This window comes from Eulemur rufifrons, chromosome 9 (assembly GCF_041146395.1).
Source record: "Eulemur rufifrons isolate Redbay chromosome 9, OSU_ERuf_1, whole genome shotgun sequence".
In the NCBI taxonomy this organism is placed as follows: Eukaryota; Metazoa; Chordata; class Mammalia; order Primates; family Lemuridae; genus Eulemur; species Eulemur rufifrons.
This window is the reverse complement of record NC_090991.1, coordinates 16,746,043-16,759,354: the sequence shown is the minus strand read 5'-3', so window position 1 is coordinate 16,759,354 and position 13,312 is coordinate 16,746,043. Positions and strand designations below refer to the sequence as shown.

At 39.2% G+C, this 13,312-nt stretch overlaps 1 protein-coding gene and 1 pseudogene across 1 annotated transcript in view; both read left to right on the top strand.

Annotated features, from left to right (window-relative positions):
• Positions 1-13,312, top strand: part of EFCAB5 (EF-hand calcium binding domain 5) — a 108,806-nt gene that overhangs the window by 64,875 nt on the left and 30,619 nt on the right. Inside the window, exons 10-14 of the mRNA XM_069483112.1 lie at positions 1,013-1,741; positions 4,218-4,295; positions 4,396-4,485; positions 6,297-6,511; positions 7,975-8,131. Of these exons, the coding sequence (XP_069339213.1) occupies positions 1,013-1,741; positions 4,218-4,295; positions 4,396-4,485; positions 6,297-6,511; positions 7,975-8,131 (1,269 nt within the window). The remainder of the gene's footprint in view (positions 1-1,012; positions 1,742-4,217; positions 4,296-4,395; positions 4,486-6,296; positions 6,512-7,974; positions 8,132-13,312) is intronic.
• Positions 10,451-11,768, top strand: LOC138392633 (E3 ubiquitin-protein ligase RNF146 pseudogene; annotated as a pseudogene).

The following is a 13,312-nucleotide window of genomic DNA, read 5'->3' as shown; positions in this document are numbered from 1 at the left end:
CAAAAGTGAGATCCCATCTCTACAAAAAATAGAAAAATTAGCGAGACATGGTGTGTACCTGTAGTCCCTGCTACTGGGGAGGCTGAGGCAGGAGGATTGCTTGAGCTCAGCAGTTTGAGGTTGCAGTAAGCTATGATGACGCCACTGCACTCTACCCCGGGATATAGAGCAAGACCCGGTCTCAAAAACAAACAAACAAAAACTTTTAATGGCTGGATTTTCTAAAGAATGTCACTATTTTATTTCCATGTGAGGATTTATTACTTGGATACTTAAAAATCTGTACATGATTTATGTAAAGTATTCCTGAAAATAGCTTAACTGCTAAATGTTTTGAGGGGGATGGGGACAGTCTTGTGGCATGAATCCCACTCTCTATAGTGCTGGACACCAGGGTTTTGTTGTTGTTTTGTGACAGCAGGATTCTGGTGAATGCTATCCAGTCTTTCCCTAGAATTCAGATCCAGCTGTACACATAAGTTGTAGAGGAAAATAATTGAGGAATGAAGAAGAAAGAGGGAAAGAGGAAAGGAGACAGAATGAATCTGGAAAAACATAGCCCCACTGAAAGACTCTCATGGATAGAGACTTGCTTTTCTTTTTAGATTGCAGATATTGAAAAGATACTTGAGATGGAAGAGGTGTCCCCTTCTCCATCCTTATGCTATACTTGCTGTAGGAGGACCACAAAGGTAGAGGATAAATTCTATGTTCCTTGGCTGTCTAAGCAACACTCAAGTAGCAAAGAAAAATCATGTTCATTTCCAAAACCACAACTTTTAGGAAGGGATGATCTCTTATTCACAGTAGTGAGGATTTTTTATGTTCTTTTAGATACTGTTTTGCTTTTTATTATGTTGCAGCCAAAGGTAACTGGTATTTATTTAAAGCAATAGGCCTATATTACAATCACTGTGCTCAATCCTTTTTTTTTTTTTGGCATTAATTTAATAGTTCTGATTCTGCATTCTAAGATCAATTGTTTAGGTAAATGTTTTGTTTTCTGCATCAGGGCCATTCATTGAATTTGAGGAGATAGACTTGCCTGAGTTCTGGGGAGACATGGATAATCAGAAACACATTTATGAAGACTTTGACAAAGTGGCCTTAGAGACGAATACATTACTTGCTGAAAAACATGCTAGTAAAATCCAAAGTAAATTATTACAAAATCCAGAAGATCAACAGAAACATGATGAAGAGAGAATATCAACACCATCACCAAACCAACCAGAACAGCAGACAGGGACAGCTGCAGAGCAAAGACCACAGAGAATTTCAACTGAAGAACAAGACAGAGAGCCAACTGCAGAACAAGAACTGTCCAGCAAATTAGTAACAGAACAAGACACCCAAACAGGGTCAACTCCAGAACAAGCACCAAGTAGAGAGTTAATAATAGAACAAGAACAGCACAGCAGGTCAACTACAGAACAAGGATCACACGGGGAGTCGATAACAGAACAAGGACTTGCAGAACATGGCTCAAACGGAAAGTCAATAGGAGAAGAACCATATGAATGGACAGAAGAAGGACCTCATGGAGAGACAAATTCAAAAGAACAGCAGGATATGGAGTCAACTGCACCATCAATAATAGCTAGTATCTCAAGTAAAAGTACGAAACCTAGGAAGTCTACTCTCTCTGAGTACATTGAAATCCCTCTACAGGAAGGGAGGTCTTGGGAGCAAGCAAATGAAGAGCAAGTTCCAACATCAAGTAGAAAAGTTCGTCTTTCAGGTAGTCCTTCTGCGACATCAGCTCCGTGTTTTGTGGAGTGGTTTTTAAAGTCTTTTCAGGAAACACTCATTTAAATTAGGATTTTGTTCTGGCATATCAGGTCATGCAAACCCTAGACATATTTTGCTACTCACCTTGAGTCTAGACCTTGAACAATCAATTAAATGCAAAACAGAATGTCTCTGTTGTCAATTTACATAGAATTTCTATTGCACTCTAAGTCTATTTGTGTGGAAGAAATCTGGTAATGTTACATACAGAAATGTTTTACTTGGATTTCTGAAAAGGCATTAGAAGCCCTTTTGTTTTAAATGTCGTGTCTGATATTAGAAACCACTTTTAAAAATTTCTTTTAGCCAGGCATGTTGGCTCACACCTGTAATCCTAGCATTTTGGGAAGCCAGGAAGGGAGGATCACCCGAGGCCAGGAGTTTGAGACCAGCCTGAGCAACATAGTGAGACCTCATCTTTACAAAAAAATAGAAAAATTAGCCAGGTATGGTGGTGTGCATCTGTAGTCCCAGCTACTTGGTGGCTGAGGCAGAAGGATTGCTTGAGCCCAGGAGTTGGAGGCTGCAGTGAGCTATTATAATGCCACTGCACTCTAGCCCAAGCAACCGAGTGAGACACTGTCTCAAAATAAATAAATAAAATAAAATAAAATTTCTTTTATTTCAACTATAAAATGGGTCTTGCTTTGTTCAGTTAGATATAAAATATATGTTCTAGAAAAGTTTCTGAAAGTCATGCTTAAGACATAATGCACCTGGCTGGTCTCAAACTCCTGGGCTCAAGCAACCCTCCTACCTCAGCCTTGTAATATTAATTCATATCTCATTGGCCAGTATTTAGGCATATAGTAGTCCCCCCTTATGCAAGATTTTGCTTTCCATGGTTTCAGTTAACCATAGTCAGCCAAAGTCTGAAAATATTACATGGAAAATTCCAAAAATAAACAATTCATAAATTTTAAGTTGTGTGCCATTCTGAGTAGTGTGATGAAATTTCATGCTATCCCGAAGTGTACCAAGGATGAAATGAATCATTCTTTTTTTTTTTTTTTTTTTTTTTTTTTGAGACAGAGTCTCACTCTGTTGCCTGAGCTAGAGTGCTGTGGCGTCAGCCTAGCTCACAGCAACCTCACACTCCTGGGCTCAAGCAATCCTTCTGTCTCAGTCTCCCAAGTAGCTGGGACTACAGGCATGCGCCACAATGCCCGGCTAATTTTTTCTATATGTTTTTAGTTGTTTGGCTAATTTCTTTCTATTTTTAGTAGAGATGGGTCTCACTCTTGCTCAGGCTGGTCTCGAACTCCTGAGCTCAAACGATCCGTCTGCCTTGGCCTCCTAGAGTGCTAAGATAACAGGCATGAGCCACCATGCCCCGCCTATGAATCATTCTTTTATCCAGAGCATCTACGCTGCCTGTGCTACCTTCCCACTAGTCACTTAATAGCCATCCGGATTATCAGATTGACTGTGGCTATATTGTAGTGCTTGTGTTCAAGTAATCCTTATTTTACCTAATAATGGCTCCAAAGCACAACAGTAGTTTGCTAGCAATTCAGATATGTCAAAGAAAAGCCATAAAGTGCTTCCTTTAAAGTTAAAATGTGGGCCAGGCGCAGTGGCTCACGCCTGTAATCCCAGCACTCTGGGAGGCCAAGGTGGGTGTATCACTGGAGCTCAGGAGTTCGAGACCAGCCTGAGCAAGAGTGAGACCCCATCTCTACTAACAATAGAAAGAAATTAGCTGAACAACTAAAAATATATAGAAGAAATTAGCTGGGCATGGTGGCGCATGCCTGTAATCCCAGCTACTTGGGAGGCTGAGGCAGAAGGATCGCTTGAGCCCAGGAGTTGGAGGTTGCTGTGAGCTAGGCTGACGCCACGGCCCTCTAGCCCGGGCGACAGAGTGAGACTCTGTCTCAAAAAAATAAATAAACAAAAATAAAGTTAAAATGTGAAAGTTCTCTGGACTTAATAAGGAAAGGAAATCATACACTGAGGTTGTTAAATTCTACAGAAAGGACAAATCTTATATCCATGAAATTGTGAAGAAGGAAAAAGAAATTCATGCTAGTTTTGCTGTCGTACTTCAAACTGCAAAAGTATATACAGGGCTCGGTACTATCTGCAGCTTCAGGCATCCCCTCGGGGTGGGGGGGGTCTATCCTCCACGGACAAAGGGGGTACTACTGTATAGTAATAGTTATACCTGGCTATGAGGGAAACTGGGAAATGTAGCTCTCATTTTACATGGCCAAATTGGGATACAACAAGTAGCTTTTGCTACAGAGCTGCTCTCACCAATTAAAGTTATTATGTGATTTCATTGTAGTTCATGACACAATATATATGGGAAAGTAGGTTCTTTGGTGTTCTACATACAAGGCATTTCTATCATTCATTGACCTTAGAAATCTAATAGAACATACAGTGTCCAATTCATAATTATTTTCTTTTGTACCTCTTAGAAACTGCAAAAAAGGAAGTTCTGAAGGACAAATCCTGTGAACCCAAGTCCCCCCAAATAGAAGGAAAGTCATGGTCAGGTAACTCCTCATTTAATCCTCCTTTCATTTATACCCCTAGAACAAGAACATTGTGAAAGTGAAGTTAAATTGGCTATGTTGTGGAATATGTTTTTTACAGGTGAATTTTTTACTTGTAACTTGAAAATGAATGCCGAATTTGAAGATGAGAAACAAGCAAACATAATCTATGGTAACTCCAGGTTCAAAGGTACATGTTAACAATGAAATCAGGAAGCATAGATGGCAAGCCAATAGATGGATTTAATATACTGGGGTAGTCTGTGATAAAGACTGGATTTAAATAAGAACAATGGGAGAGTGATCCTTGCATTCCTTCTTCCCTGAGAAGATGGATCTAAATAGATACAAAATGGATGTTTTGGGGGTGTTATACTATTGTTGGTCACATGTGCTATTGATAAGTGCTCTTCTGCCTTAAAACTTATGGTATTAGTATACATTTTTTTGTACCATTACATGGCCCTACAACTATGTGAAGCCATGATTGTAGCATACAAAGGGAATCAGATATTAAATAGAAATCATTTCAGCTCTTCCTTTCTCTGGTAGATCTGCATCCAAACATGTGAGACAGGTGACAATCTCTCTTGTTTTTGAAGACTTGCCAAGAAAGATGTACTCAGCCGAGCAAAGAATAGTTTTTTTAGCTTTCAGATAAACCATGTATTTAACAGTGATTATTCCAAAAAGTACTTATATTTTACTAAAATGCCATTACATCATTTTGCCTTTCACATCGACAATTAGTAGAACGAATTAGATCAAGATTATTCTCTTCTTATCTGCAATTTTTTTTCCTCATTTAAGTCTTGGTCAAATAACAAACCTTCTATCCTCAAAATATTCTGGTGAAATAAATGGCTTTGGTCAAGCTCTGGTGGCCTGCTAGTTCACGTTCTTCTTCCTAGTCTTCTTTATTTCAATTTTGCTTTACCATTGTATATAAACATTGTGTGGGTAAAATTTTTTTTTAATTTTAGAGACAGAGTCTCACTCTTTTACCCAGGCTGGAGGGTAGTGGCGTGATAATAGCTCACTGCAGCCCTCTAACTCCTGGGCTCAAGTGATCCTCCTGCCTCAGCCTCCCAAGTAGCTGGGACTATAGGTGTGTGCCACCATGCCTGGCTAATTTTTTAAAAAAAATTTTGTAGAAACAGGGTGGTCTTGAACTCCTGGTTTCAAGTGATCCTCCCAGCTCAGCCTCCCAAAGTGCTGGGATTACAGGTGTGAGCCACCGAACCTGGCCAGTAATCATTTTTAGGGCAGATCAAGTCTCATATAGAAGGCATCAGGACGTGAATGATTGAATCAATGAATAAATCAGACATAAGTCACTTTGCTCACATTTTATTAAATATACTTCTATTTGTAACATTGAGCTTCAAGATAAATATATTAGTCAAGAGTCTTGCAAGGAGGGGTTGTAGTGGTGATATTTACTAATTTATTTAACTGGAAAGTCCGGAGTACAGCTTGCTTCAGGCACAACTGGATCCAAGGGCTCAACAATAGCAGCAAGACACTGTCTCTCTGCCTCTCAGTCTTGTTCTTCTCTGTGTCACTTTCAATTTGAGGCAGTTTTCTCCCTATTATGGCAAAAATGGCCATGAGAGCGTCTCTAAACTTATATCCTACTAGTTTAGCAATTAGAGTACAAAAAAGAATGATTCTTCTCTAACAGGTCTTTCAAGAGTTCTGGGGCTAATTCTCATTGGCCTATATAGTGGGTTACACTGCTGTCATATGTAAATTGTTAGCCAGACGACCATCCACAGAGCAAGCGTGGGGAGGCTCAGTACCACCTGATTCATCTGAACTGACAGTGGAGGAGAAATAGTTTCCCAAAGATAAAATGAGGATGCTGTCCTCATGAAGGCAGTGTGGATTCCTGATAGGCAAAAATAGCAGATGTCTATTATAATAGGTACTCATATATTTTCCCTAAGTTTTGAAAGAATTGTTCACTTTATTGCTTCTTGTATGTTTCCTGCTTGACAGACCTACACTCAATTATCAGAAATATTCAATCTTACAAGCAAATAAAAGGTAGGAGTGCCTTCAGTAGAGTTTCCCTCAATATGCTCCAGTTTGTGCAACTCCTGGAGACATTTGTTGGTGAAGATGTGCCCTTGAGTGTCAGCGAGGACCTCACCTCTTTTTTTAAGAATGGCTATGTTGAAACAAAAGAAGAGAAACTGAATGCCTTAGAACAGGTGGGTAATATTTTTTATCAATGAAACAAGTGAGGTCACTATTATAAGTAAATCTCTCAGCCTCAGTTGCTCGTGATGTGGCTCTTCTTAAAAAATTTACAACCAAACGTATCACTTTATTTCAACAAGCATAGCCACTAAATGTTTTATTTTACTGTCAAATGTTCAAAGATCACACTCCAGGGAACTCATTCCCCTAATAATATGATTGCTCCTGGCAGAAGATGATTTCTTGTACAGCTTTTTTTTTTCCTCCTCTGAAGCTTAAAGAGCAGATTCTGAGGAGCAGATATGAATCTGTGCAAATATGTGTGTGTACACTACCTGTCTGCCATGTGAGTGCATTTGCAAGTACACATACCTGGAGTATGATTGTGGCCTGGGCATCCAGGTAGTATGTATTTCTTAAGAATTTACTACTTACTTGGGTGATAGATAAATACATACACATTAGCTTATTTAAACGATTTATTCTCTCTTATATGAAATATGCAAATTAGTTTCCCTAAGCCTATTCAGTAATCTCATCAGCCTTATGAGTCTTCTCAACCTAATTCTTGACAATTCCCTTTTGCCTCTTCAATTGCAGTTCCTCCCACTTACCCAAAAGGTATATATTCACTTTATTTTTGTAATTAATTCAATTACTATCTAATTAATAAAATCAGTCTAGTGAAAACTCTAAAAGGTGAATAAAATCAGTGTCAAGTTAAGTCAATGTTAAATATGAAAAAGAATTTTTTTAACACAGCCAATTTCATTATTTGAACACTGCCATTCATTCCCTTTCACTACAAAACACATCTCACCAAGAAGCCAGGCAGAGCATCCAATGTGTTTATCACATTCCTGAAGCCTCAGGGAGGAAGTGGAAAAGAACCATCAAAGATTCTAGGTGACTGAGCACTGTGGCTCATGCCTATAATCCCAGCACTTTGGATCGCCAAGGCAGGAGGGTCACTGGAAGCCAGGAGTTTGAGACCAGCCTGGGCAACATAGACCTCATCTCTACAAAACATTTTTAAAAAATTAGCTGAGTGTAGTGGTGCATGCCTGTAGTTCCAGCTGCTGGGGAGACTGAGGTGGACCATTTGAGCCCAGTAGTTCCAGACTATAGTGAGCTATGATCGTTGATCGTGCCATTACACTCCAGTCTGGGTGACAAATTAAGACCACCCTGGACACTAAAAAAAAAAAGAAAGAAAAAGAAAGATCTTAAGAATCTTTATAAGTTAATATGTTTTAGTCCAATGCAGAGAATGCCTGTTTTTCTGGTCTAGAGGTGAAATGGCATTTAAAGGATGAAAAATAATCACTGCATTTCCCACTAAAATCACACTTAGCCCCAAAGTAAAGCTGTTATTATAAAAGGTGCTGCAGTTTTGGTGGGGAATAAACACAGAATGCCAGCTAGCACAATGAACGTGTGTCTTCTGTGTTTTGTTATCCTGTGTGTATCCTAGATTAGACAAAATGCTTTCCGAGCCCTACGGAGGATTCTCCTGGAAGCCCTCTTTCAGAAGTGGGACAATGATAGCTCAGGTTTCCTGGATCTGAACGAAGTTGATGAACTCTTGTATACATACAAGGATGGAATGGAAAAGGAATCTATGAAGAAAGGTAAAACATAAGAATGTTCTTATTTAAATTGTGGTAACTACTTGGCTTCAAGTTTCTCAGTACTATGTATGATGTATGTATGGTTAAAATATTGGTTGTTCTAAAACCACAAACTTCACACCTACAAGTATGGCCATAATTTTAAAAAGGGAAAAGTAATAACAAGTGTTGGCAAGGATGTGGAAATATTGGAATCCTTGTGCATTTGTCAACACAATCGGTAATGGAATATGTAGCAGAGGGCTTTGTCCAGGACCTTAATTCTACATAAAGTCCTTGTGTGTACCTGGCTACCCTCACTCTTAAGGTGAAAGACTCTGAACCATTCCACAGTTCTGCCTGTTTTCTCTTCTTCTTTCATCTATCTGCCTTCTTAAGGTCTGATTCACTCCTGGCTTGCAAGTTTCTTTTCAATTTACTAACTTCTTATTCTCCTTAATGATTTTTTCTCACTCTGTATTATGTTTTTCTCTTCTGACCAATACTTCCCAATCAAAAGCTACTAAAATTCTCATTCCAGTACAATAAATTCCTTTTTTCATTTTATTAGATTTTAGTTTAAATTATCTTGCTCTTGAGTTTAAGGATTTATCTGATGACTTTGGCATACTAGATTTTCAATTTTTCTTTTTTTTCTTTTTTTTTTTATACCACACCACATCAACAGGATAGATTTTCAATTTTTAAAGTGTATAGTGCATGAGGGAAAGAATCATCAAGGTTAGTTAAGTTCTTCATCCCTTTAAAAAATCATTGTATTTGTTGATCTTCAAATGTACCTAAGTTTATCAATTGTTATGTTCTCTTCAGTAACTAAGTCTTCTGCAAACTTTACATTATACTATACCATTTGTCTTAGACTGTATCCAAAGAGAATTTATTTAATGAAGTTTCAAAAGGTATAATGAGGCAGTGGCTCACACCTGTAATCCTAGCACTCTGGGAGGTCACGGAGGGAGGATCACTGGAGATCAGGAGTTCAAGACCAGCTTGAGCAAGAGCGAGACCCCTGTCTCTACTAAAATGGAAAAAATTAGCTGGGCATGGTGCCAAATGCCTATGGTCCCAGCTGCTGGGAAGCCTGAGACAGGAGGATTGCTTAAGCCCAGGAATTTGAGGTTGCATTGAGCTATGATGATGCCACTGCACTCTAGCTGGGGTAACAGAGCCAGACTCTGTCTCAAAAAAGAAAAAAGGCCGGGCGCGGTGGCTCACGCCTGTAATCCTAGCACTCTGGGAGGCCGAGGTGGGCGGATCGTTTGAGCTCAGGAGTTCGAGACCAGCCTGAGCAAGAGTGAGACCCCATCTCTACTAAAAATAGAAAGAAATTATATGGACAGCTAAAAATATATATACAGAAAAAATTAGCCGGGCATGGTGGTGCATGCCTGTAGTCCCAGCTACTCGGGAGGCTGAGACAGGAGGATCCCTTGAGCTCAGGAGTCTGAGGTTGCTGTGAGCTAGGCTGACGCCATGGCACTCACTCTAGCCTGGGCAACAGAGTGAGACTCTGTCTCAAAAAAAAAAAAAAAAAAAAAAAAGAAAAAAGCACAATGAAGTGGTTTCCACTTATAAGATGAGCAAATTTCATAACATATAACCATGTTCTACAGAGAACACTAGACAATGGTCAGGATCGCTGGGTTCCAATACTGAATCATCACTAAATGGTCACGTGACCTTTGGCAAGCTCCTTAACCTCCATAGACCCAGGTCTCCTTGTTTGTAAAATGAAGGAGTTAGATCATTACACATTGTATACACATATCAAAATATCACACCATACCCTATAAATATGTACAATTATTATATGTCAATTAAAAATAATAGCTGACCAGCGCTATGCCACTGATCAGGGATCCATACTAAGTTCAGCATCAATATGGTGACTTCCAGGCAGCAGGGGACTACCAAGTTGCCTAAGGAGGGGTAACTCAGCCCAGTTGGAAAAGAGCAGATCGAAACACCTGTGCTGATTAATAGAGGGATCTCACCTGTGAATAGCCACTGCACTCCAGCCTGGGCACATAGACTTCATCTCTTAAAAAGAAAAATTAAAAAATAAAAATAAAATCGAGGTGGCCAGAGAGGTGGGAGTCGGGGCGAAGCCCTCGCAGGGGGGCAGGGTGAAAGCCGGCCACTCCGGTATCCTAACTCGGGGAGAGGAGGCCCAGATGGCCATGTCACCTCCAGCCACGATGCGCTCCTGGTCGGCCCTGCGCTTGGGGCCTGAAAGGGGTGGCGGCGGGGTCAGGGGCCGCAATAAGAATGAACCAGCAGTGGAAGAGAAAATACTGCAAGCTGGCTGTCTGCTGCTTTATTTTTGTGGCAGGCATCTGTGGGATCTGTAATAGAAATGATGGCTGGCTGTGGTGAAATTGATCACTCAATAAACATGCTTCCTACGAACAGGAAAGCAAATGAGTCCTGTTCTAATACTACACCTTTTCTAACCGTCCCTGAATGTGCCATTTGTCTGCAAACATGTGTTCACCCAATCAGTCTGCCCTGTAAGCATGTTTTCTGCTATCTGTGTGTAAAGGGAGCTTCCTGGCTTGGAAAGCGATGTGCCCTTTGTCGACAAGAAATTCTTGAGGATTTTCTTGACAAGCCAACCTTGCTGTCACCAGAAGAACTCAAGGCAGCAAGTAGAGGAAATGGTGAATATGCATGGTATTATGAAGGAAGAAATGGGTGGTGGCAGTATGATGAGCGCACTAGTAGAGAGCTGGAAGATGCTTTTTCCAAAGGTAAAAAGAACACTGAAATGTTAATTGCTGGGTTTCTATATGTTGCCGATCTTGAAAATATGGTTCAATATAGGAGAAATGAACATGGACGTCGCAGGAAGATTAAGTGAAATATAATAGATATACCAAAGAAGGGAGTAGCTGGACTTAGGCTAGACTGTGATGCTAATACTGTAAACCTAGCAAGAGAGAGCTCTGCTGATGGAGCAGACAGTATATCAGCACAGAGTGGAGCTTCTGTTCAGCCTCTAGTGTCTTCTTCTCTAAGGCCTCTAACGTCAGTAGACGGTCAGTTAACAAGCCCTGCAACCCCATCCCCTGATGCAAGCACTTCTCTGGAAGACTCTTTTGCTCATTTACAACTCAGTGGAGACAACATAGCTGAAAGGAGTCATAGGGGGGAAGGAGAAGAAGATCACGAATCGCCGTCTTCAGGCAGGATACCAGCACCAGACACTTCCATTGAAGAAACCGAATCAGATGCCAGTAGTGATAGTGAGGATGTATCTGCGGTTGTTGCACAGCACTCCTTGACCCAACAGAGACTTCTGATTCCTAATGCAAATCAGACAGTACCTGATCGATCAGATTGATCAGGAACTGATCGATCAGTAGCAGGGGGTGGAACAGTGAGTGTCAGTGTCAGATCTAGAAGGCCTCATGGACAGTGCACAGTAACTGAAGTTTAAAGTAAGTCTTCAACTCCATGCTTAATGTTGAAAGGGTTATCTGTAAATTTCTGCCCACGTAACATTATACTCATCCTTAATAGTGCATTTTGGGAATTGGGGTGGGAAGGGGTATGGGAAGGATAGACCTGTAATTAAAATGTCTAACATGTTTCTGTTGAGAGAAATTTATTTAATGTAAGGAATTTGTGTGTTAATAGTGAGAGCCATTTAGTAATAACCCAGTTTTCTCGAGGTCTTTTTACTTTATAGTTTTTTTTGTTGTTGTTAATTTCTTTAGTTCTTTTGGCTAATGTGTGTGTATTATCTGTGCATTAATGGTCCTCATCTGACTTTTGCATTGTGTCTTATTTTTCTGCATGGATTGGTATAAAACCATTACTAAAATTTGGCGACTATGAGATGTTTGATATCATTATGAGCAGGAAGCTTAATTTAATGTGAGAATAGATGTGAATCTGGGATTTTAAAATAGATGAATAACAACTATTTTATAGTAAAGTTATGGAAATGGAAATGTAAGAAAACAGCTAATAACTTATGTTTCAGAATCTTTGTAACACACTTCATGGCATTCTCATAGGCTTTGCTGTCTAGTCTTTAGAGTCTGAGGTTTCTCTTGATCCACATTTTTCTTTTTGATTACAAAATTTATAATTTAATAAATACTAGAGTTTATCAAAATTAAAAAAAAATAAAAATAAAAATAAAATCGAAATGAAAAATAATAAAAGCAAAAAATGCAGCTAGAAAAAAATAAACATTTATTTTAAAACAAAACATCAACAACAACAAAAAAACCCCACATATTTTGGTGATGAGTTTTGTCACAAAAATTCCAGAAATCTTGAACATTAATGTATTTATTTAAAAGTCTCATTGAGAAGCACACAAAGTATTCTTTAAAGAAACTGAAAACTGGACTAGTAGCTAGCGTAGAACTACTGTTGCTATTTCTTTCTTCTGGAACTCTGGAGATAAGGAATGACTAAGAAACTCCTCAGTCTTTCCTTGATTTCCATGACCTTGACACTTTTAGAGATCATGGGGGGTTGTTTGTAGCATATCCTTTATTTAGGTTTGTGTCCTCATGTTTCCCCATGATTACGTTCACGTTATCAATCTTTGGCAGGAATATATCACAAGAGCAATACTGTGTTCTTCTCATTGAATCCTATCAGAAGTCCCATGATAATAGCTTTGACCAGTTGATTAAGAAGATATGTCAGGCCTCTCCACTTTAAAGTTACTCTTTTTCCCTTTGTAATTAATAAGTATGTCGTGGGTGTGCTTTGAAACCATATCAATAATTCTTCCCTTTTTTATCAAACTTTTCATTTATTCATTTATAACAGTATGTATTCATGGTTTCCTATTTTACTCAATGGGTTATAATTCAGTGCTGTCATTATTTGTTTTGATGCTCATATTGTCCCAGATTTAAACAAGGGAGTCTTTTCAGTCTGACCCCTGTGTCCTCTCATCCCCACTCCCAACATTATATTTTGAGAAACTTCAAACATACAGCAAAGCTGAATGAATTTTGCAGCGAGCACCTATATACCCACCACCTAGATTTTACCGTTAACAATTTACTATACTTTTTTGGATTATCCATATAGTCATCTCTCCATCCCTTTATCTTTCCATCTACCTCTCTTATTTTTGGTGCATTTTAAAGTAAATTATAGACATTAATATACTTCTCCCTAAATACTTCAGGATGCATATCATTAATTAGA